The sequence below is a fragment of the Ranitomeya variabilis genome, chromosome 4, assembly GCF_051348905.1.
Source record: "Ranitomeya variabilis isolate aRanVar5 chromosome 4, aRanVar5.hap1, whole genome shotgun sequence".
Classification (NCBI taxonomy): Eukaryota; Metazoa; Chordata; class Amphibia; order Anura; family Dendrobatidae; genus Ranitomeya; species Ranitomeya variabilis.
The window spans coordinates 554883846-554907339 of NC_135235.1; the positions used below are offsets into that span (position 1 = coordinate 554883846).

Genomic DNA, 23494 nt, shown 5'->3' on the forward strand with positions numbered 1-23494 from the left:
ATCCCTTCCTGCTGGCCATGATTTTTCTGCACAAAAAACGCAGCAAATAATGCTACATGCGTTTTTGCAGCGGTTTTTCCATCACCCATTCAAGTCAATGGGTGAAAAAACGCTGCAAAAACGCAGCAAAAACGCTGAAAGAAGTGACATGCCCTATGTCCAAAAAACGCAGCAAAGCAGAAAATACTGATCAAACAAAAACCCAATGTGTGTGCATGAGATTTCTGAAATCTCATAGGCTTTGCTGGTACTGTAAAAAGCAGCTGAAAATTAGCATAAAAAAACGCAGCAAAAATACGCAGCAAAAAAGTCCTGTGTGAACGTACCCTTAAACTGTCAATGTGACAGCATCGTTACATACCTAGCGCAAGGAACTGATGGGCTACCATAACTTATACAGCTACGTGGACAGAAATAATAAAGTTATGGCTTTTAAAGGGAGGGGGAAAAAACACAAAAATTGGCCTCATCCTTGAAGGCTAAAATCCCCAGAACACTTTAATGATTTTGTGGACCCCAGGTGTAATCAGGCCATTCAGTGTGCAGGAACCACAAGGCCCGATACACCCCGGCAGGCAGCGCTGGGCTCTGCCATGACCTGCCCTCTGCCTCACTACATGAGTGTGCGCGCTAAATATAGAAAAGAGGAATCCCCCAGGTTTATATAGTCGGCAGCTTGGAACCACGCCCACACCGTGTGTCACACGAATAAGAACCCGATTGGTGCTCACAGGGTGGGCGTCACCGAAACAATGACGTTTCCCATCCTGACTGGTCAGACATGACACTCTCCATTTTACTACACCCTCTGTTAAGAACGAGGAACCGTAACCATGGAAACTGTACGTCACTTTACGGCGTACTCTCACACGCCTCATTTGTGTAAATCCCTATCTTATTCAAATGTCATACACGAAGATAAAGTAATGAGTAACGCCGCTGTTTTAAAGGCGGGGACACGTAACAACTCTCGTTTCCTGGACGAGCTAATAACGTTAGTAAGATGGCTACACTGTAGCTTCCTGCGGGTGACGTTGCGGTTTTCTGATTGGACGCATGTCTCACACGTGATTAAAGGACGCCTACACATTGAGAATAGGAGCTTATGATTGGCTAGCTCCGGAGCATGCGTGTTCGGTACTAGTTCCGGCACTCTTCCTTCGGTGACGTCAGCAACCGCCGCCATTTCGTGTGACCGATCGGCAAGGAAGAGGCGGCGAGAGCAGGAAGTCGGTGAAGGAGCAGCTCTGGTAAGTCATGTAGTGGTCACTGGTGTGCTGTGCCGTGGGGTCATTGGGGGTCGGTGAGCGGCCTGTGGTAGTGGGGTGGGGCGCCTGTATGCAGCAGTGATGGAGGAGAGGGCTGCCTCACCGGGTCGTGTCCTGGAGGGTCCACCATCCCGGCAGGACGCGTATCTGGGCCGTGACGCCATCATCCGGCTACCTCTAGGTTGTGATGTCATCGTCCCCACGGCTCTGGTCACCTGACCTTATAGGAGTCAGTGGAGGTGTGCTGACCCCACAGAGGTGTCATGGGTGAGAATCGCAGCGACAGTGACCCTATGGTATGGCTGAGCACGCCAGGACCCCTGTACGTGGCCCCTTATGGCGGAGGCGTAAACGCCGTATAATAGGAGGAATCCGCTAATCCGTAATGTTTATGTGACTGCGGCCACAGTCTATGATTCTGCCCCCTCCTCCCTTCTAACCTGCACCATTAAAGGGGTTTGTGCAGGTATTGCAGCTCATAGCCACACTGAAGTGAATGGAGAAGTGGCAATACCAGAGGCAAGCAATGGTCACGGGGGCGCTGTTTCTGAAAGAAAGTCGCCATGTTTTCCTGATGCTGCGGAACCTCCTGTAATGTAATTGACAGCAGCTCAAATAGATGGAGACCTAATAGCTGGGTGTTTGCTGGGAGGGCGCCGCCTGGGCAGGGCACATGTATGACACAATGGCTATCCAGTTAATACGAGGACAGCTGGGATTTCTGCCCCAAGTACGCGTTATATGGGCCGCAGATATCTCGCCCACCTCTCCCCATCATTGGAGCGAGCGCTCCTGTGGTCTCTGAGAAAGCAGACAACTGACATCTTTACTGGTGGCTAGTCCCTGGGACAATGTGATCAGCAGTCTGAAATTGGCCATGCCTGATCATCATCTCCCCCAGCCATCAGGTGACGCTCCCATAAATGTTAGAGTACTGGCAGGTTCGGCCAACATTCATGTGTGTGGGAGCCTTAAAGGGAACCTGTCACCCCCAAAATCGATGGTGAGCTAAGCCCATCAGCATCAGGGGCTTAGCTGCAGCATTCTGTAATGCTGTAGATAAGCCCCCGATGTATCCTGAAAGATGAGAAAAAGAGGTTAGATTATACTCACCCAGGGGCGGTCCTGCTGCGGTCCAGTCCGATGGGCGTCGCGGTCCGGGGCCTCCTATCTTCATAAGATGATGTCCTCTTCTTGTCTTCACGCTCCGGCGCAGGTGTACTTTGTCTGTTCTGTTGAGGGCAGAGCAAAGTACTGCAGTGTGCAGGTGCCGGGCCTCTCTGACCTTTCCCTGCGCACTGCAGTACTTTGCTCTGCCCTCAACAGGACAAAGTACGCCTGCACCGCAGCCTGAAGACAAGAGGACGTCATCTTAAGAAGATAGGAGGCCCCGGACCGCGACGCCCATCAGACCTGGACCTCAGCGGGACCGCCCCTGGGTGAGTATAATCTAACTTCTTTTTCTCATCTTTCAGGTTACATCGGGGGCTTATCTACAGCATTACAGAATGCTGTAGATAAGCCCCTAATGCCGGTGGCCTTAGCTCATCTTCGATTTTGGGGGTGACAGGTTCCCTTTAAAGTGAGGGTCTTGAGCAGGGGCTCTTCTCTACAATATCACTATGATCTATTAGGGCATATGGACACGGGGGGCTGTCATCTTCTCCAATCAGATCGTGGGCAGGTTGGAGGCCAGTCTAAAGGCCCCGTCACACATAGCGATTTACCAACGATCACGACCAGCGATACGACCTGACCGTGATCGTTGGTAAGTCGCTGTGTGGTCGCTGGGGAGCTGTCACACAGACAGCTCTCTCCAGCGACCAACGATCAGGGGGAATGACTTCGGCATCGTTGAAACTGTCTTCAACGATGCCGAAGTCCCCCTGCAGCACCCGGGTAACCAGGGTAAACATTGGGTTACTAAGTGCAGGGCCGCGCTTAGTAACCCGATATTTACCCTGGTTACCAAAAAAAACAAACAGTACATACTCACCATCTGATGTCCGTCAGGTCCCTTGCCGTCTGCTTCCCGCTCTGACTGAGCCGCCGTACAGTGAGAGAAGAGCGCAGCGGTGACGTCACCGCTGTGATCTGCTCTCACTGTACGGCCGGATCTCAGTCAGAGCAGGAAGCAGACGGCAAGGGACCTGACGGACATCAGATGGTGAGTATGTACTGTTTGTTTTTTTGGTAACCAGGGTAAACATCGGGTTACTAAGCGCGGCCCTGCGCTTAGTAACCCGATGTTTACCCTGGTTACCAGTGAAGACATCGCTGGATCGGTGTCACACACACCGATTTAGCGATGTCAGCGGGACCTCAACGACCAAAAAACGGCCCAGGCCATTCCGACACGACCAGCGATCTCGCAGCAGGGGCCTGATCGCTGGTACGTGTCACACATAGCGAGATCGCTACTGAGGTCGCTGTTGCGTCACAAAACTTGTGACTCAGCAGCGATCTCGCTAGCGATCTCGCTATGTGTGACGGGGCCTTTAAGCGACGTGCATCCAGAGGAGTTTAGAAAAACAAACAAACTGAGTTTCATTAAATACACTTTATTTTTCATCAGATTTTCCTTTTCTTCTGAAGCAGTTGTTGTTTTTTCCTGAAATGTTCTTTGCAGCCTTTTGAGTATACAATGCTTAGTTTGGAGAAGTTTCCTTTAGGATCCTCTTAAAAAAGTGACTTAAAAGCTTAAGAGAAAAAAAAACTTGTGAACCACAAAATGATTTCCCCGAGGAAAGAATAGGAAGTTTCTTTTGAGGAGGATTTTAATAATGTACGAAAAAATAAATCTTGGTGAACTTCCCTTTAAATATTTTTCCTACTTGGATTTTGAAGCAGAATTATCCCAAAATCCACTTTAAGAAATGAAGAACTGCCTTGAACCCTCACTAGCAATTTCCCATTGCTGTTCCGACTCCTCAGTTTCCCAGACTCCAGGACTCCGCTGCAGGGGGTGTGACTTTTTTTTTAACAAGAGGTTTTTGATCTTCTCCAAACTTGACATTGAAGTAAAAAGACTGCAAAGCAAATATGTGGAAAAGTCTGCGCACAAACCGCTTCAGGACTGACTTGCTGAAACATCTCATGGATTTCTGATGCAGGTTTCTGTTAAAAACCAAATAAGATTTTTATGCTGTAGAAAAATAAAGCACTCATGTGCTGAGGCTTGTATGCACATGGAGGGGTCTAACAGTGGAGTTTTCCTTCGCTCTCCTCTAGATTCAGTGGACTGAGATTAGGCTATTTATATAGTATTTCCAGGTTTTGTATAACTTCACAGGGTCTTGGGCCACGTCCACACGTTCAGTATTTGGTGAGGGCTTTTTTTGTTTTTTTTTACCTCAGTTTGTGAAAGCGAAAACCAGGAGATGAACAGTCAGTGGAAAAGTATCATAGACACACGTCACCACTTCTGTATTTATCACCCACTCCTGGTTTTGGCTTACACATACTGAGGTAAAATACTGACCAAATACTGAATGTGTGATCGTGGCCTTATGGTTTTGTTGTTTGTGATCGATCTATCTATATTGCAATCTATCTATATTGCATTTTATCAGCAACTTTTCTGTCTGAAGGAGTACCCATTGACTATAGAAGTCCATCGGTGCTCAGAGGCCCCTTTTAGCCCATGCTGATGAACCATTGCTAACCCCATTCAGACCTCGCAGGCTTTAGTGGATTCTTTGCACTGACTTTTCTCCCACAGCCTGAGAAGCCGGCCGCACAGTCCGTAATCTCCACATGTTCTACCAGACTTTGGACTCCGAGCTTGGTGGAGGAAGGTGATGGAGCTGTACATGCCAGTAATTCCCACTGTGAGGTGTCTGGACGATCTGTATTATTAATTAGGCCCACCTCAATTAGGACTTATAGATTACCTTCCCATGTGTTTAATATATAGCCAGCGCTTTCAGGCCATTGATTATCCAGCCATTTATTACCTGTCGTGTGTGTCTCTGAGGATGGTGACCACTGTGTAGTGGTGGCGTGGTGAGGGTATTCATTTCTCTAATGTCCCCCAGTATTGGGTAATCCCAGACCCTGCTACCAGCAGATTTGTGCTACTTACACTGGGATGCGCCCCAAGACTTCTCACTACAGTCTTAGACCTGATGAGGCTTTTGTACTTGCTTTAGTAATCCATGTCATACTGTGTAAACCTGATGAAGCTGAACTCAAATGCTCGGCAACATCAGGTCAAAGGTCTATTTTAAAGGGAATCTGCCACCACGTTTTTGGGCTACCAGGTAAAAATACCATTCAACTCAGTTCCCCCTATGCATTACACAGGTACTTCTGATACCCCCTGACTCCCCACGTATGATCCATAAATACCTTTTTTATTCCTCCCGCGCTGTATGTTATGGGCGGGGCTTAGTGTCCGTCTCTCCCCCCTCCCCACAGGCATCTCGCGCGTGCGCAGCATGTTTTCTATGTACCGGAAGTATTTTGCTGCCATTTCTGTTTTCCGGGCCATAGAAAGCAATCACGTATGCATGCGCAATACAGCTTTTCTGCTTTGCCCACTGTTGGGCAAAGCATACTGCGCACACGCGAGATGCCTTTGGACGCACACGCAGGAAAACTATGCAATCGCCGAAATTCACCGCAAGGAATGCGTAGAAGCAAGCGGGGAGGGGGGAGAGATGGACACTAAGCCCCGCCCATTGGACCGACCCACCCTATTAACATACAGCGCGGGAGGAATCAAAAAGGTATTTATGGATCATACGTGGGGAATCAGAGGGTATCAGAAGTACTTGTGTTATGCATAGGGGGCACTGAATTGAATGGTATTTTTACCTGGTAGCCCAAAAAAACTGGTGACAGATTCCCTTTAAAGCGTTCTAGACCCATATAAAATAAAACTAATGGTGGCCCTACACTAGAATCCATCTCCACTCCAGAGGTCTCTATTAGAAGCGGGAGCGACGTCCTGATGGATGGCCCCAGTGATCTGCAGACTAGTAGTCGGAGATCTTTATGAAGCAGGACTTGGCTTTGATTGCAACTAACAAACTAAAAACGTCTTCCTGTGGTCAAGCAGCCATGTGACGGTGTGAGATGATACCATAGACCATCCGGTGCACTCATTACTTGAGAATGTTATTGGACATGCTTATATCGTTATGGCTATAATCGTGGTGAAAAGTCATCTCCTTCCATAGAGAAATTGTGCAAGTCTCCCTCTATCTAATCTCTCCACAGTCATCGACTGCACCTCAAAAATATCTGCAGAATATACGACTTTTTTTGTACCATGGAAACTACCAAAACTCTTGCTCTAAAGGTACCTTCACACTAAACGACTTTGCAGCGATAACGATAGCGATCCGTGACGTTGCAGCGTCCTGGATAGCGATATCGTTGTGTTTGACACGCAGCAGCGATCAGGATCCTGCTGTGATGTCGTTGCTGAAAGTTCAGAACTTTATTTGGTCGTCAGATCGGCGTGTATCGTCGTGTTTGACAGCAAAAGCAACGATGCCAGCGATGTTTTACAGTGGTAACCAGGGTAAATATCGGGTTACTAAGCGCAGGGCCGCGCTTAGTAACCCGATGTTTACCCTGGTTACCATTGTAAATGTAAAAAAAAACAAACAGTACATACTCACCTTCTGCTGTCTGTCACACGTCCCTCGCCGTCTGCTTCCCGCACTGACTGTGAGCACCGGCCGTAAAGTGAAAGCAGAGCACAGCAGTGACGTCACCGCTGTGCCCTGCTTTCCGGCCTGCACTCAGTCAGTGCGGGAAGTGGACGGCGGGGGACGTGTGACAGACAGCAGAAGGTATGTACTGTTTGTTTTTTTTACATTTACAATGGTAACCAGGGTAAACATCAGGTTACTAAGCGTGGCCCTGCGCTTAGTAACCCGATGGTTACCCGGGGACCTCGGCATTGTTGGTCACTGGAGAGCTGTCTGTGTGACAGCTCTCCAGCGACTAAACAGCGACGCTGCAGCGATCGGCATCGTTTAGTGTGAAGGTACCTTAACTCTCTGGCTCATTGACTTGATAACTGCAATTAACTACTAATTGGTCTTCCTGTCACTAAAAACTACCCTTTACAATAGGGGTCTCAAACGCAGCCGATTAAATGGGCCACACATTGAAAAAAGTTGAATCTGAAGGGCCGCGTTCTTTGCGGGAGAAGGTTTCGTTTTCATTGATGCCATTATTTTTCTGTATGACTTTTTGATCATCATTATCTTTTTTGTTGTTGTGGTGTTTTTTTTTTTTTGTTTTGTTTTGTTTCCATTCTTTTTAATGGTGTTTGTCATATGGGTTGTGGTACAGGTCTTCTGTTTTAAATTTTTACACAAAACAGCATTTTTAGTGGTCAAACATTAGTCCATTATTTTATTTTTTTTCTTTCTTTATTTTACATTGTTTTTAAACGTTTTCCTTTTTTTGACCCTCAATCTGCCCCATACAGTAATATAGTTTTACAATTAGCCCCATAATGTCTCCAATCCTGTAGTAATGTCCCTATTCTGTAATAATGTACCCTGTACAGTAATAATGTCCCATCTCAGGGGTCCTTGGGCCGCACAACAGAGCCTCGGGCCACGTATTTTTGAGACCCCTGCTCTACAATCAGGCCTGAATGCGGCAGCCAGGCTCCTCTTTCTTTCTGTCCAGCCCATGCACCGACCTATATAAACTATGAATATGGGCATACAGGTGATAGAATGCTGAAAACTGTCCTCCCTGTGTACCTCACATCAGCTGTGTGTGTTGCTGAGAAATCATCTCATATCACTTTATATAAATGACCTTTTCCAGGCTCCGGGGCGGATGGTGCCTTCATATCACTCTGCCCCCTCAGCTGATATGATGCCTACAGGGTAGGGCTAGGGCTGGTTTCAGCATTCTATCACCTGTATGACCATATTATTAGTTTAGATAGTCTAATGTGGTGACAGATTCCCTTTAAATAAAACAAAACACTAGAGTGGTGCTTTAAGCTTTATTGGAGAGAGAAGTTTACCTTTTTTTTTCATGTCTGCCACCCTACCCTGCTCTCCATTCTGCTAAACATCTAAGGCTAGTATTCTCCATAATCTAAACCTCCCGTTCTTGAGCCTGCAGATGTGAGCCGGACTTGTCGGTCATGTGCTCTCAGCAGTTGCTGATCACTTGTGGGACGTTCCAGGAAATAAGTTTCAGGAAGTGATCTGACGAGAACAGGACCTGCCAGCATTTTTACTCCAGCTCCTAAGACACTAGGAACTTTGTGGTTCTTAGATCTCCTGCTGTGAGGAGGCCTCTTTCATACTTGGAGTAAATGGTGTTTACCAACCTTATTGTAAGCAGCAGCTGTGAAACCTGAGGGTAATGGGCAGTATTTAGAGCTGTCCGTCATTGTCTCACTACTCACTGTATGGGGTTTTCTGACGCACAAAGTACATTATTATTATTATTATTATTACATTATTATTCCAAGATCTATTATTTAAAATGTGCTATGTTCATGGGACAACTCCTTTAAATTAAAGGGACTAATCGAAGAATAGCGTGCTGCTTTTACTATTGGAGAAAAGGCACATACTGAGATGGACACAATTAGAGATGTCTTACTGAACTGACATGTTCGTTTTTTGTTGGGGTAGCCCTTTTAACTCTGTCCATGTTTGGCCTATGCTTTGGTACAGTAGACGATGAAATTGGTATTGGGTGTTCCCACCACACATTGAGCACGGTTTGGATATATGGCAGGTGTGCTAGAGAGATCGCCTGATTGGTGGTACATCTCCCTGAATTAAAGGGGTTGTCCAGGATTAAAACATTACTGCTTTCTTTTAGAAACAGCACCACCCCTCACCATGGGTTGTGCGCGGTATTGGAGCTCTGCTTCATTCGCTTCTGTGGGCTTCCATTGCAGTACCAGACACCACCCATAGTTCAGGGGTGGCGCTATTTCCAAAAACAACACAGCCAGGTTTTTGTAAGATGGCAGACACATGATCTCTTACTAGACTGAGCCATTAAAGGGGCCAAGTCAGTATTTTATGGCCAATGAACAGGAATCCTGTGAGCCTCGTCCTACCTGACTGCATCCTTGACGCTTTCAATTAGCCAGCTTGACGTGACATCGTGCACACGTCTTGTGACAACGCTCCCGATCAAGTAATCAAAATAGGAATTGAGGAGACGGCCCTCCGGGCTTCCATACACCGGCCATGGAATGCTACCCGGCTGCTGGACCACGGTCTCGCGGATTAGTTCCTCCCATCTCCACTACTGTCTCCTGGTAACAGTGCCGTATCTTTTGCTAGGTTGTGTCTGGTATTGCAGCTTGGTTCTTTTAAAGGGAGACCAGCTGAGATGCCATGGAGATGTATTACGAAGCATGAAATGTTTGCGGTATAGAAATCCTCCTACACGTCGCCTTGCATCACTCCATCTGGTTCCTTCCTGCGCCCTCGTGTCTGAGTCATCAGTAATCTTGCAGGCAGCGCTTATGTACCGTGTTTTATATGCAGCTTTCGTCCTTTATTGTATTGTGCCTATAGATGTGTGGGCAGAAGTGGTGTCTCATTTGTGAGTGGGCTGTTTCTGGGCAAGGGTAGAGGAGTGATTTCCTTCCATTTTGTCTCTGGGCCATTATATTCCACATTTGTGTGGCTGATGCTCAGCTGCGGAACAAAATAACTTGAGTCAATGCATTGTTTAGAGCCCAAATCTCTGAAGCCATCACCATGGCTAGGCGCAATGTTGTATGGTACTACTAGTACTACAGCTATATGAGGCATGTTACTAGAGCGTAAATAGAGGGGCTGACAACGTGGTGAACAGGCCAACACAACAACAAGGCAATACCGTCCCTATAGGTTGGCCCAAGCTGATTTTTCTTCACTTGATACTTCTTTAAAATATATTTAAAGTAATTGTAAGAGATTGAGAAAGGATTAAAGGTATACCCATCTCTGCTGCATCCAGGTGGAGAGAAAATGTATTGATGATCGTTTATTGTAGTTATGACAGCAGCTGAGATGCGGGGTTCTCACTTCTCATGCTTTTTTTTTTTTTTGTCATATCTGATAACTGAATATTACTTCTTAAAAGGGGTTTTCTACCCAAATCGTAACTTGCCGATGGGATACCCAGTGATCCTGAGACTGGGCAATGCCCATGGATGGGATGGAGCTGTTCATGCCCAATCTGCTCTAGTCATTGTCTATGGGACTGCTTGCTGAGTGATGTACTTTTCCAGCAGTCCTGTAGACAATGACTGAATTTCAATTATATAATGTTCAGGGAGGTGATAACTTCTGACATTGTATGGGGGCGATGGAGGATTTGACTCATTATTCTGTCAAATTTCTTTTATTCACTGCTACTATTTGCTGAAGCAGTGACTCTCTTTAAGCCACACTTCCTTATACCCATCCCTGTCTTGCTGAGATGTCCTGTCTCACAAGAGGAAATCTGCTTACCAGCCGTCACGCCATGGTGTTCCTCATGTCAAGCTGCACTGCACAGGGAGGATTTCTGGAGCTGAACCACTAACCACGTACAGAGCTAGTTTGGTCTTTTCTGCCTCTTTAGTGTCTACATAATGGCTCGTTCCTTGTATTGTACAGGTGCCCGAGGTCTGGTCTGTACCATTCAGTTCATTAGGAGCTGCCCGCACTAGTGGCAGCTGCTGCCTGTACAACACTGCTCTGTGCGTCACCAATCAATGGCCTCATCTATGGGACCTTCTCTTAAACAAGGTCACTCTGTTGAGATGGCCTTCACATTTGAGGTCTGGTAGATAGGACATAGCTTGTATTCTTGACTATACTGAAGGCATGGCACTGCTTGTTCTGGGAAATCGGGGCTGGCCTTTGTACATTGAGGCCTCAAGTACAGATCCTGCATGGTGGCTCCCATGGATCTACTGACCTTACACACCAGAAGGAAACCACTTGTCCCCACAACCAGTACTTCTCTAGTGGGAATGGTTAACTCTCAAAAAGGACTAGGTGATTGTCAAAGCCTTTGGTGTTAGCAGGTCCTGTGGTGACGGGACCGGACCGTCCAGCTCTGTTCACTACTGTGTAGTGACTATCCTCAAGTACTGCAACTTGGCTTCCTCTCATCTCGGTGAGAGCTGTGTTGCTGTACTGGATAATGGCCACTACATGGTGTACGGACCTGTGCTGTTCTGGTATTGTATACTGTATACGTCCCGGGGTCTGACCCCCATGGATCTGATATTGATGACCTATCCTAAGGGTAGACAATCCAAATCCAGGACATCCCCACTACAAATACGCCAGGATCTTTCTGCACTTTATCCTTCCAGTTGGATGAATCTCAGAAGACAGAGTTAGGCTACGTTCACATTTGCGTTGTGCGCCGCAACGCACAACGCAAACAAAAACGCAGCAAAACGCATGCACAACGCTGCGTTTTGCGCCGCATGCGTCCTTTTTTTGATTGATTTTGGACGCAGCAAAAATGCAACTTGCTGCGTCCTCTGCGCCCGGACGCGGGCGCCGCAGGGACGCATGCGGCGCAAAACGCAAGTGCGACGCATGTCCATGCGCCCCCATGTTAAATATAGGGGCGCATGACGCATGCGGCGACGCTGCGGCGCAGACCGCAAATGTGAACGTAGCCTTAGATGTTCCGTCACAGGTCGGTGACTGCGCAAATAGTCTGCAGTAAATGCAGTAGGAGAGTTAACGGATCCTGTAAGCAAGGAGAAGACAGAACATCCTCTCCTCCCCGCCTGTCCTTCACCCTTTGTGTTAATGTAATATTAGGCTGTAATTGTTCCTCTCCCCTGTACAGCGTCACGTTACAAGCGCAGTCAGATGTCTAAGGTTGCCATGGTGACCGTTCCTTCTCTCTCCCCCTGAATCTTCATGGCTTTTAATGGACAGTGAAGGACACCAGCACTTAACAGCAGAGCGAATACTATCTACAGGAAGTGGAGAGCAAACTCTGAATGGGTGGTTGCCTGTGTTTTTTTTTTTTTAACCCCTTCATGACCCAGCCTATTTTGACCTTAATGACCTGGCCGTTTTTTGCAATTCTGACCAGTGTCCCTTTATGAGGTAATAACTCAGGAACGCTTCAACGGATCCTAGCGGTTCTGAGATTGTTTTTTCGTGACACATTGAGCTTCATGTTGGTGATAAATTTAGGTTGATAATTTTTGCGTTTATTTGTGGAGAAAAAAAACACGGAAATTTGGCGAAAATTTTGGAAATTTTCAAATTTTGAATTTTTATTCTGTTAAACCAGAGAGTTATGTGACACAAAATAGTTAATAAATAACATTTCCCACATGTTTACTTTACATCAGCATAATTTTGGAAACAACAAAACATTTTCTTTTGCTAGGAAGTTATAAGGGTTAAAATTTGACCAGCGATTTGTCATTTTTACAACAAAATTTACAAAACCATTTTTTTTTAGGGACCGCCTCACATTTGAAGCTAGTTTGAGGGGTCTGTATGGCTGAAAATACCCAAAAGTGACTCCATTCTAAAAACTGCACCCCTCAATGTACTCAAAACCACATTCAAGAAGTTTATTAACCCTTCAGGTGCTTCACAGCAGCAGAAGCAACATGGAAGGAAAAAATGAAAATTTAACTTTTTAGTCACAAAAATGATCTTTTAGCAACAATTTTTTTATTTTCCCAAGGGTAAAAAGAGAAACTGGTCCCCAAAAGTTATTTTACAATTTGTCCTCAGTACGCCGATACCTCATATGTGGGGGGGAACCACTGTCTGGGTGCACGACAGGGCTCGGAAGGGAAGGAGCACCATTTGACTTTTTCAATGAAAAATTGGCTCCAATCTTTAGCAGACACCATGTCGCGTTTGGAGAGCCCGTGTGCCTAAACATTGGAGCTCCCCCACAAGTGACCCCATTTTGGAAACTAGACACCCCCCCCAGGAGCTTATCTAGATGCATAGTGAGCACTTTCAACCCCCAGGTGCTTCACAAATTGATCCGTAAAAATGAAAAATTACTTTTTTTTTTTTTTTCACAAAGAAATTCTTTTAGCCTCAACTTTCTCGTTTTTGCATGGGTAACAGGATAAAATGGATCCTAAAATTCGTTGGGCAATTTCTCCTGAGTACACCGATACCTCATATGTGAGGGTAAGCCATTGTTAGGGCGCACGGCAAGACTCGGAAGGGAAGGAGCGCCATTTGACTTTTTGAATGGAAAAATTAGCTCCAATCGTTAGCGGTCACCATGTCGCGTTTGGAGAGCCCCTGTGTGCCTAAACATTTGAACTCCCCCACAAGTGACACCATTTTGGAAACTAGACCCCCCCCCCCCCCCCAAGGAACTCATCTAGATGTGTGGTGAGCACTTTTAACCCCCAAGTGCTTCACAGAAGTTTATAGTTTTAGCCGTGAAAATAAAAAATCATGTTTCTTTCCTCAAAAATTATTTTTTAGCCTGCAATTTTTTATTTTTACAAGGGTAACAGGAGAAATTGGACCCCAAAAGTTGTTGTCCAGTTTGTCCTGAGTACACTGATACCCCATATGTGGGGGTAAACCACTGTTTGGGTGCATGGCAGAGCTCGGAAGGGAAGTAGTGACGTTTTGAAATGCAGACTTTGATGGAATGGTCTACGGGCGTCACGTTGCGTTTGCAGAGCCACCGATGTACCTAAACAGTAGAAACTCCCCACAAGTGACCCCATTTTGGAAACTGGACCCCCCCCCAAGGAACTTACTTAGATTTGTGGTGAGCACTTTGAACCCCCAAGTGCTTTGCAGAATTTTATAACGCAGAGCTGTGAAAATAAAAAATCTTTTTTTTTTTTCCCCCACACAGAATTTTTTAGCCCCCCTTTTTTTTTCCCCCCCCAAGGGTAACAGGAGAAATTAGACCCCCAAAATTGTTGTACAATTTTTCCTGAGTACGCTTATGCCCCATATGTTTGGGTAAACCACTGTTTGGGCGCACGTCGGGGCTCGGAAGGGAGGGAGCACCATTTGACTTTTTGAATGCAAGATTGGCTGGAGTCAATGGTGGCGCCATGTCGTGATTGGAGACCCCCTGATGTGCCTAAACAATGGAAACCCCTCAATTCTAACCCCAACACACCCCTAACTCTAATCCCAACTCTAACCATAACCGTAATCACAACCCTAACCCCAACACAACCCTAATCACAACCCTAACCCCAACACTTTACCAACCCTAATCCCAACCCTAACCATAACCCTAACCTCAACACACCCCTAACCCTAATCTTAACCCTAATTCCAACCCTAGCTCTAGTTCCAGCCCTAACCCTAAGGCTATGTGCCCACGTTGCGGATTCATGTGCCGATTTTTCTGCACCGTTTTTGAAAAATCCACAGGTAAAACGCACTGCGTTTTGCTTGCGGATTTACTACGGATTTCCAGTGTTTTTAGTGCGGATTTCACCTGCGGATTCCTATTGAGGAACAGATATAAAACGTTGCGGAATCCGCACAAAGAACTGACATGTTGCAGAAAATACAACGCAGCGTTTCCGCACGGTATTTTCCGCACCATGGGCACAGCGGATTTGGTTTTCCATAGGTTTACATGGTACTGTAAACGTGATGGAAAACTGCCACGAATCCGCAGCCAAATCCGCACCGTGTGCACATAGCCTAATTCTAACCCTAATTGCAACCCTAACCCTAGTTCTAACCCTAACCCTAGTGAGAAAAAAATATATATATTTTATTTATTTCATTACTTTCCCTACCTTATGGGGGTGATAAGGGGGGGCTTTATGTACTATTTTTTTTATTTTGATCACAGTTATATAAACTATCACAGTGATCAAAATGTACCTGTAACGAATCTGCCGGGCGGCAGATTCGGCGGGCGCACTGCGCATGCGCCCGCCATTTTGGAAGATGGCAGCGCCCATCAAAGATGCTGGACAGAACTCTCGGGACTCCAGCGGTACGGTGGGTGGGATCGGGCAGCAGGGGGGAGGGGAAAGCAGCGGAGCACAGAACGGAGGGGAGGAAAGACTGACAGCGGCGGCAGATCGCCGCTGTCAGTCGGTGGTGGTGGGGGGTCATGGTCTCCAGCCATGGCCGATGATATTGCAGCATCGGCCATGGCTGGATTGTAATATTTCACCAAAATTTCATAGGTGAAATATTACAAATTGCTCTGATTGGCTGTTGCACTTTCAACAGCCAATCAGAGCGATCGTAGCCACGTGGGGGCAAAGCCACCCCCCTGGGCTGAAGTACCACTCCCCCCGTCCCTGCAGATCGGGTGAAACTGGAGTTAACCGTTTCACCCGATCTGCAGGGACGCGGTCCCTCCATGACGCCACATAGGCGTCACAGGTCGGATTCTCACCGGCTTTCATGATGCCTACGTGGCGTCACAGGTCGGGAAGGGGTTAAACTAGATAATGCCAAGACTAAATATGGGGTTACCAGCCTCACCGTTCAGAAAGTAGTGCTCGTCTGCAACCGTGTTTTCCTGATCTTGGCCAATTTTTACAGGTAACGGGCAACCCACGCACTAAATTTAGCTATCTAAAACTAATATATTATTGCAATTTCATGTTCTGACTCTCACATTTTCTTCCCAGATATAAAGGAAAACCACCCAGACACTACAATGGGGAATATGTTTGCAAACCTTTTTAAAGGCCTATTTGGCAAGAAGGAGATGAGGATTCTTATGGTGGGCCTGGATGCTGCTGGAAAGACTACAATCCTCTATAAGCTGAAGCTGGGCGAGATTGTGACCACCATTCCCACAATAGGTATACAGTTCCCCTTACCATCTACATTGGGGGAATGCAGGACCACGACTTCATTACTGACCGTGGGCCTCGTGATCTGAACTCGGCATTGTGGTATGTGCCTATGAGGCTGTTGAGTTTGGATCAGGATATCCGCAGTCAGTCCAAAAATCACACTCTATACTCGGGCCGTGATTACCAGACCTTCAGCCTTATTGTGTCTGGTATAACTCCTAACATGTCTGTGTCTTTTCAGGTTTTAATGTGGAGACAGTAGAATACAAGAATATCAGTTTTACTGTGTGGGATGTTGGTGGCCAGGACAAAATCAGACCACTGTGGCGCCATTACTTCCAGAACACTCAGGGTATGTGCACTTTACAGGTGACCAGGACAATCCCTTTACCTAAATATACAGTGTCAGCCTCCATGCTGAGCAGAGACCCTGCAATTTTGTAGCATGTGGGGTCCCTGTCAGTCTCAGCGATAATTACAGGTGCTTCTCACAAAATTAGAATATCATCAAAAAGTTAATTTATTTCAGTTCTTCAATACAAAAAATTAAATTCATATGTTATATAGAATCATTATAAACAGTGATCTATTTCAAGTGTTTGTTAATATTGATCATTATGGCTTACAGTCAATGAAAACCCAAAAGTCATTATCTCAGTAAATAAGAATAAGAAAAAAAAAACCACCTGAAAAGGCTTCCAACGCATTTGAAAAGGTCCCTTAGTCTGTTTCAGCAGGCTCCACAATCATGGGGAAGACTGCTGACTTGACAGATGCCCAGAAGGCAGTCACTGACACACTCCACAAGAAAATTAAATTTTGCATTTCATTTGGAAATCAAGGTCTCAGAGTCTGAAGGAAGAGTGGAGAGACCACAATCCAAGCTGCTTGAAGTCTAGTGTGATGTGTCCACAATCAGTTATGGCTTGGGAGCCATGTCATCTGCTGGAGTAGATCCACTGTGTTTTATCAAGGCCAAAGTCAGCGCAGCCGTCCACCAGGAAATTTTAGAGCACTTCATGCTTCCCTCTGCCGACAAGCTTTTTGGAGATGGAAATTTCATTCTCTAGCAGGACTTGGCACCTGTCCACACTGGCAAAAGTGCCAATACCTGGTTGAAAAACAACAGTATCACTGTGCTTGATTGGCCAGCAAACTCCCTGACCTTAACCCCATAGGGAATTGTCAAAGAGAAAGATGAGATACCAGACCCAACAATGCAGACGAGCTGAATGCTGCTATCAAAGCAACCTGGGCTTCCATAGCACCTCAGCAGTGCCACAGGCTGATTGCCTCCATGCCACGTCGCATTGGTGCAGTAATTGATGCAAAAGGAGCCCCGACCAAATATTGAGTGCGTTTACTGGACATTCATTTCAGTAGGCCAACATTTCGGATTTTAAAATCATTTTTCAAGCTGGTGTCATAAAGTATTCTAATTTACTGAGATAATGACACTTGGGTTTTCATTGGCTGCAAGCTATAATAATAATAATCTTTATTTTTATATAGCGCTAACATATTACGCAGCGCTTTACAGTTTGCACACATTATCATCGCTGTCCCTGATGGGGCTCACAATCTAAATTCCCTATCAGTATGTCTTTGGAAGCTATAATCATTGACAGAAATAAACACTTGAAATAGATCACTCTGTTGCTATATAATATAGGAGTTTCACTATTTGTATTGAAGAACTGAAATTAGAATATCAAAGTAAATTTTGTGAGAAGTATCTGTATAATGTGAAGGTAAATAGTGAATGCCTTATTTTGTCAAGTGCTTACATGCTTTATATTGAATGGTTTTCACTTTAGCGTTTTCAATTAATACTTGTTGACTCTTCCATTTTTCCTTTGGTTTTTTTTTTTTTATGTGCTTCTTTTGTAGTTTTATTAATTAGGAAGAAGGGGGGGGGGGGGGGTGTATTTGAAGTATGTATGGGGATTGGCTCTAGACACCCCCATCATTTAAAAGAAAAAAAGCACTAGCAAGAAAAACATGAAATGGGTGGCAGAGCTATCTTCTGTCTCTGCTGTTAGTAGCGGGTGCTAGCTGTGTGATAAGGTAGGCACCTGCTGGGTTGGGCATGGAGTGGTCTCGCCCGCTTCATCTATCCACATGTAACACTCTGGAACGAGTTTAATAGAAAACATGGCTGTTCTACTCCAGAAACGGCTCTAAATGGATTATTTATTACAATTTATGTGAAGATCAAAGGCTGCTTTCACATTGCTTTCTGGCACCTGTTTGGTGACCCCCCCCCCCCCCCGGTGGGTCTTGCATCTGAGCCGCGCTCATATACAGTGATGGGGGCTATAGACTGGGCAGACACTCAGATGTAGTATTGGGTACACTCTCAAAAATGATGACTGGCTCGATCAGCAGCACTGCAGTCTATGGCCTCTTCAGTGCATATTTCAGAATTACAGTTTTTAGGGGGCTTAAAATTAAAGCCCCCAACCGGCCACGAAGCCGGTGAAAAGTGCACTAAAGGCACATTTGCACACTGCGCTGCCCCGTGTGGCCTAAAACTGCACACACAAGTGTCTCCAGTAATTTGTGTGTTCTTATTTTACCCCATAGGATGTATCGTTAGCCTCATTGGGGTGAAGCAACGTGCAATTATACCTGTAATATCTGTGGGAGCTGGCATTTTGGACTGATTATAAATCTTCAGAATGGTAGTAATGTGATCACTTTCGCTTGCTCGCAGGTCTCATCTTTGTGGTTGACAGTAATGATAGAGAGCGAGTGAATGAAGCAAGGGAGGAACTGACAAGGATGCTGGCAGAGGACGAGCTGCGGGACGCAGTGCTATTAGTATTTGCTAACAAACAGGTAAAATCTGCTTACAATTATATATTCTCCAAAGACATCGGAGATCCTTATTTTTCTCTTCTTATCTACTATATAATTGTCTAAGGGTCACTTCCGTCCTGTCTGTCTGTAACGGATATTCATTGGTCGTGGCCTCTGTCATGTAATCCAAGTCGCTGATTGGTCGTGGCTGTTTTGCCACAACCAAATCAGCGACGGACACAGTCCGGCGGAAAAATGGCCGCTCCTTCCTCCCCGCAGTCAGTGCCCGCTCCATTCTCCCCTCCAGTCTGCGCTCACACAGGGTTAATGGCAGCGTTGACCGCGGTGTAACGCACTCGGGTAACGCTGCTATTAACCTTGTGTGACCAACTTTTTACTATTCATGCTGCCTATGCAGCATGAATAGTAAAACGATCTAATGTTAAAAATAATAAAAACAAAAATTAAAAATCGTTATATACTCACCGTCCGTCAGCCCCCGGATCGACAACAGGCCTTTCCCGCTCGCGACGCTCCGGTAACCGGTCCATGCTGCGATCTCGCGAGATGATGTAGTAGCGGTCGCGAGACCGAAGCGCACGAGCAGTGTCGATAACCTCTTTGCTTGGATGCGGGGGCTCCGGAAGGTGAGTATTTAACTATTTTTTTATTTTATTTCTTTTTTTAACAGGGATATGATGCCCACATTGCTATATACTACATGGGCTGTGCAATATACTACGTGGGCTGTGCAATATACTGCGTGGCTGTGCAATATACTGCGTGGCTATGCAATATACTGCGTGGCTGTGCAATATACTGCGTGGCTATGCAATATACTGCGTGGCTGTGCAATATACTGCGTGGCTGTGCAATATACTGCGTGGCTGTGCAATATACTGCGTGGCTGTGCAATATACTGCGTGGCTGTGCAATATACTGCGTGGCTGTGCAATATACTGCGTGGCTGTGCAATATACTGCGTGGCTGTGCAATATACTGCGTGGCTGTGCAATATACTGCGTGGCTGTGCAATATACTGCGTGGCTGTGCAATATACTGCGTGGCTGTGCAATATACTGCGTGGCTGTGCAATATACTGCGTGGCTGTGCAATATACTGCGTGGCTGTGCAATATACTGCGTGGCTGTGCAATATACTGCGTGGCTGTGCAATATACTGCGTGGCTGTGCAATATACTGCGTGGCTGTGCAATATACTGCGTGGCTGTGCAATATACTGCGTGGCTGTGCAATATACTGCGTGGCTGTGCAATATACTGCGTGGCTGTGCAATATACTGCGTGGCTGTGCAATATACTGCGTGGCTGTGCAATATACTGCGTGGCTGTGCAATATACTGCGTGGCTGGGCAATATACTGCGTGGCTGGGCAATATACTGCGTGGCTGGGCAATATACTGCGTGGCTTGTGCAATATACTGCGTGGCTTGTGCAATATACTGCGTGGCTTGTGCAATGTACTGCGTGGCTGGGCAATGTACTGCGTGGCTGGGCAATGTACTACGTGGACATGCATATTCTAGAATACCCGATGCGTTAGATTCGGGCCACCATCTAGTTGTAATATATTCATCATGAGAGAAATTGAAATGAGGAAATGAAAGAAGAAATTTCTGGGATTTATTTCTTCGGTGATTTGTATGTTTAGTGTTTTAACCCCTTTCTGACCTCGGATGGGATAGTACGTCCGAGGTCAGAAGCCCTGCTTTGATGCGGGCTCCGGCGGTGAGCCCGTATCAAAGTCAGGACATGTCAGCTGTTTTGAACAGCTGACATGTGCCCTTAATATGCGCGGGCAGAATCGTGATCTGCCCGCGCCTATTAACTAGTTACATGCCGCTGTCAAACGCAGACGGCGGCATGTAACCGGCGCTTCCGTACACGACATGGTAAAACCAATGATGTCGTTCAAAAGTACAACTCGTCCCGCAAAAAATAAGCCATCACATGGCCAAATTGACGGAAAAATAAAAAAGTTATGGCTCTGGGAAGGAGGGGAGCGAAAAACGAACACGGAAAAACGGAAAATCCCAAGGTCATGAAGGGGTTAAGGGGTTGTCCGGGTCTTTAACATTTGATGGTCTACCCTTAACATAGGCCATCAATGTCTGATCGCTGGGAGTGCGCCACACGGCACCGTCGCTAATCAGCTGTTCTTGGTGTCAGCAGTGGCCGGTACTGCTCAGTCATGCAGCTCCGTCGACTGAATAATGGTTGTGGCTGGGAACTGCACATCTGCCCCCTATTGATTTGAATATGGAGTCGCCGTACAGTGGAGTATTACAACAAACCTGATGGGGCTGCTTGGAAATTACAATACAATTTTTTTTTTTTTTTTTTTTGCGCCAACATATTGCGCAGCACTTTACCATTTTAGAGCAGACTTGTACAGACAATAGGGACATTACAGAATAAACATAACTGTGATTTCAAAAGGAGTGCGGGCACTGCTCACAATCTATGAGGAAATAAGACACGTGGTTGTTAACCTAATTTCCCAGATTCTAGGTTGTTTAACTTTGATTCTTGTATTTGTAGGACCTTCCGAATGCAATGAATGCTGCAGAAATCACAGACAAGCTGGGTCTGCACTCCCTACGTCAAAGGAACTGGTACATTCAAGCAACCTGTGCGACCAGTGGGGACGGTCTGTACGAAGGCTTGGACTGGCTGTCCAATCAGCTAAAGAACCAGAAGTGATCCCACCCTGAGTGACCACCACCCTCCCTCCGCCCCTACTTCCGCCTAACTCCCATCCTGTTCAGCATCTTGGCAGGGCTGGCCAGAGCCTCTGCTGCCTCCCAGGCGGGCATGTCATTTCCGCGCACATCTGTGTCGTGTGTCTGTCTGCGCGCCTGTGCGAGTGGGAGCAGTAATCTCACACTGTGCCTTATACATGCTAAGCAGTATTAACTTCCCCCTCTGAACAAAACACTACCCACCACGTAAACGGCCTGCGCATCTCTTTCCACCCTCCTGACCCTGCCCCCCGAAAAGGCTTCACAGGTAGATGGATTGCCCATCTTCAAAACCGCAATGCAATCTGAAAGGCATACATGAATATATTCCATGATGAGAGGTACTTTCCGGAGAGTGACTCTGGCTGATCCATGTCTTTTCTCTTAGTATTACATGGCCGCTCAGTCAATCAGCAGAACGTTGGGAAGTTATATCCTACATTCAAGCCTCTAGTATCTCAGGAGGTCATCACTTATAGTATTCCTGAGCTAGTGGGGGCTGTAGTCCTTATCGTAGCATATTACGGCTTCCCTTTACTAATATACCTACTATTTATCCACTTGTGACTTTTCTAGAGACTGAACTGATGGATGTATGACCAGGTACATCCAACATACGACCACACTGGAGAGATGTTACTGGGTAGAGGAGAACGCATATATTGGCACGGGGCTGGCACACCATTCTAGGCTTCCCTCACATCCCACCGCCAGGTCGTGCAATGGCCACTTAGTAATTTCTGACTTCTCCCACCACTTTGTACTGACACGCATGTAACATCACCAGCCTGGCTCACTGAGGCTTCTGAGATGTCTGCTCCCACTCCTAGAATTTCTTTTTTTCTTTTTTTTCTTTCTATTTTGGGGGGTATCGAGCGATATTCCGTACCTTGAAGGAAGTCTGTACAGTAATATTTTCTTCTAATTTACTATCTTCACTTTTTTCTTTTTACCCATCCACTCTCATCCCCAGCATTGCCCCTGGCCCCTTGTCTAGTCATCTGATAGACCAGCGTTTGGTTAAACGTCAGAACGGAGGTGCAGAGGGAGGTGAGGGCTATACACGAAAGGGAACATTTCTTTACCGTGTGGTCTGGTTCACAGACACTGCAAGTGACATAGGCTCTTAAACCGGTAATCATCTTGTCCTGGGTCGTGAACTTGTACAGAATAGACTATAAGGACAGCGAATGTTACATCACCCGGATGTATGAATGTAAGGAGGAGTCCTTTAAATTATAAGACTATACAATGTTATAAGTACTGAGTAGTATTAAATGAATATGGCGTTGTTTGAAAATTGATCAAAAGGAAGTGAAATAATCCTGTACTTTGTACCCTGGCATTTAAATGTGGGGGTACTCACCAGCAATGTGACTCTCTTACTCCCAAAATTCTAATCTCCTCGTCTCCTGCAGCACCACCTTCTGGCCACTTCCTGTATTGCGTGTGTGAAAGACTTGGCAGCACACGGCGGGATCGCGTTCTATTTTAATCTGCATCTAAAATCTTTGGGTTTCTGTTTATTTTGTGGGGAACGGGTTGTAGCTCTTATCAATTTTAAATGACTATATATACTTCAGTCTGTAAATGAGACAGTTTTCATATCATGCATAAACGGCATCAGAGCTTTAAAGCGAATATTTTCTTTTCCTGTATAAAACTGATTGAAAAGCGTGAACTATGTGATGTACAATTGGACCGAAATTGAATTTCCTTTATTTTTCTTTTTTTTTTGTTTTGTTTTCTAACCATGTTGTAATTTGTCTGAAATGCTCTATATTAAAAAGAGTTCTGTATTAAAGTAATCGCCATGTTTCGTGTTTTGGTGTTTTTTTTTTTTTATTTTATTTTATTTTAAATAATGTTATGGTAAATTGGCTACAGATGGTCGCTTTGTCTGAATTTGGTCCTT

General features: G+C 45.9%; 1 protein-coding gene across 1 annotated transcript; it reads left to right on the top strand.

Moving 5' to 3' along the window:
* The first annotated feature begins 973 nt into the window (after positions 1-973).
* Positions 974-23387, top strand: LOC143765728 (ADP-ribosylation factor 1-like). The gene is made up of 5 exons (XM_077252701.1): positions 974-1250; positions 15847-16023; positions 16259-16369; positions 18734-18858; positions 21380-23387. Exons 2-5 carry the CDS (start codon positions 15876-15878, stop codon positions 21539-21541), a joined length of 546 nt encoding a protein of 181 aa, XP_077108816.1. The 5' UTR covers positions 974-1250; positions 15847-15875; the 3' UTR covers positions 21542-23387.
* Positions 23388-23494: the final 107 nt, after the last annotated feature.

Excerpts from the sequence above, each read along its gene's own strand:
- LOC143765728 (XM_077252701.1), top strand. The coding sequence starts at position 15,876 with ATGGGGAATATGTTTGCAAACCTTTTTAAAGGCCTATTTGGCAAGAAG. Across the intron at positions 16,370-18,733 it reads TTACTTCCAGAACACTCAGG|GTCTCATCTTTGTGGTTGAC; the intron begins GTATGTGCACTT and ends GCTTGCTCGCAG. Across the intron at positions 18,859-21,379 it reads TAGTATTTGCTAACAAACAG|GACCTTCCGAATGCAATGAA; the intron begins GTAAAATCTGCT and ends TTGTATTTGTAG.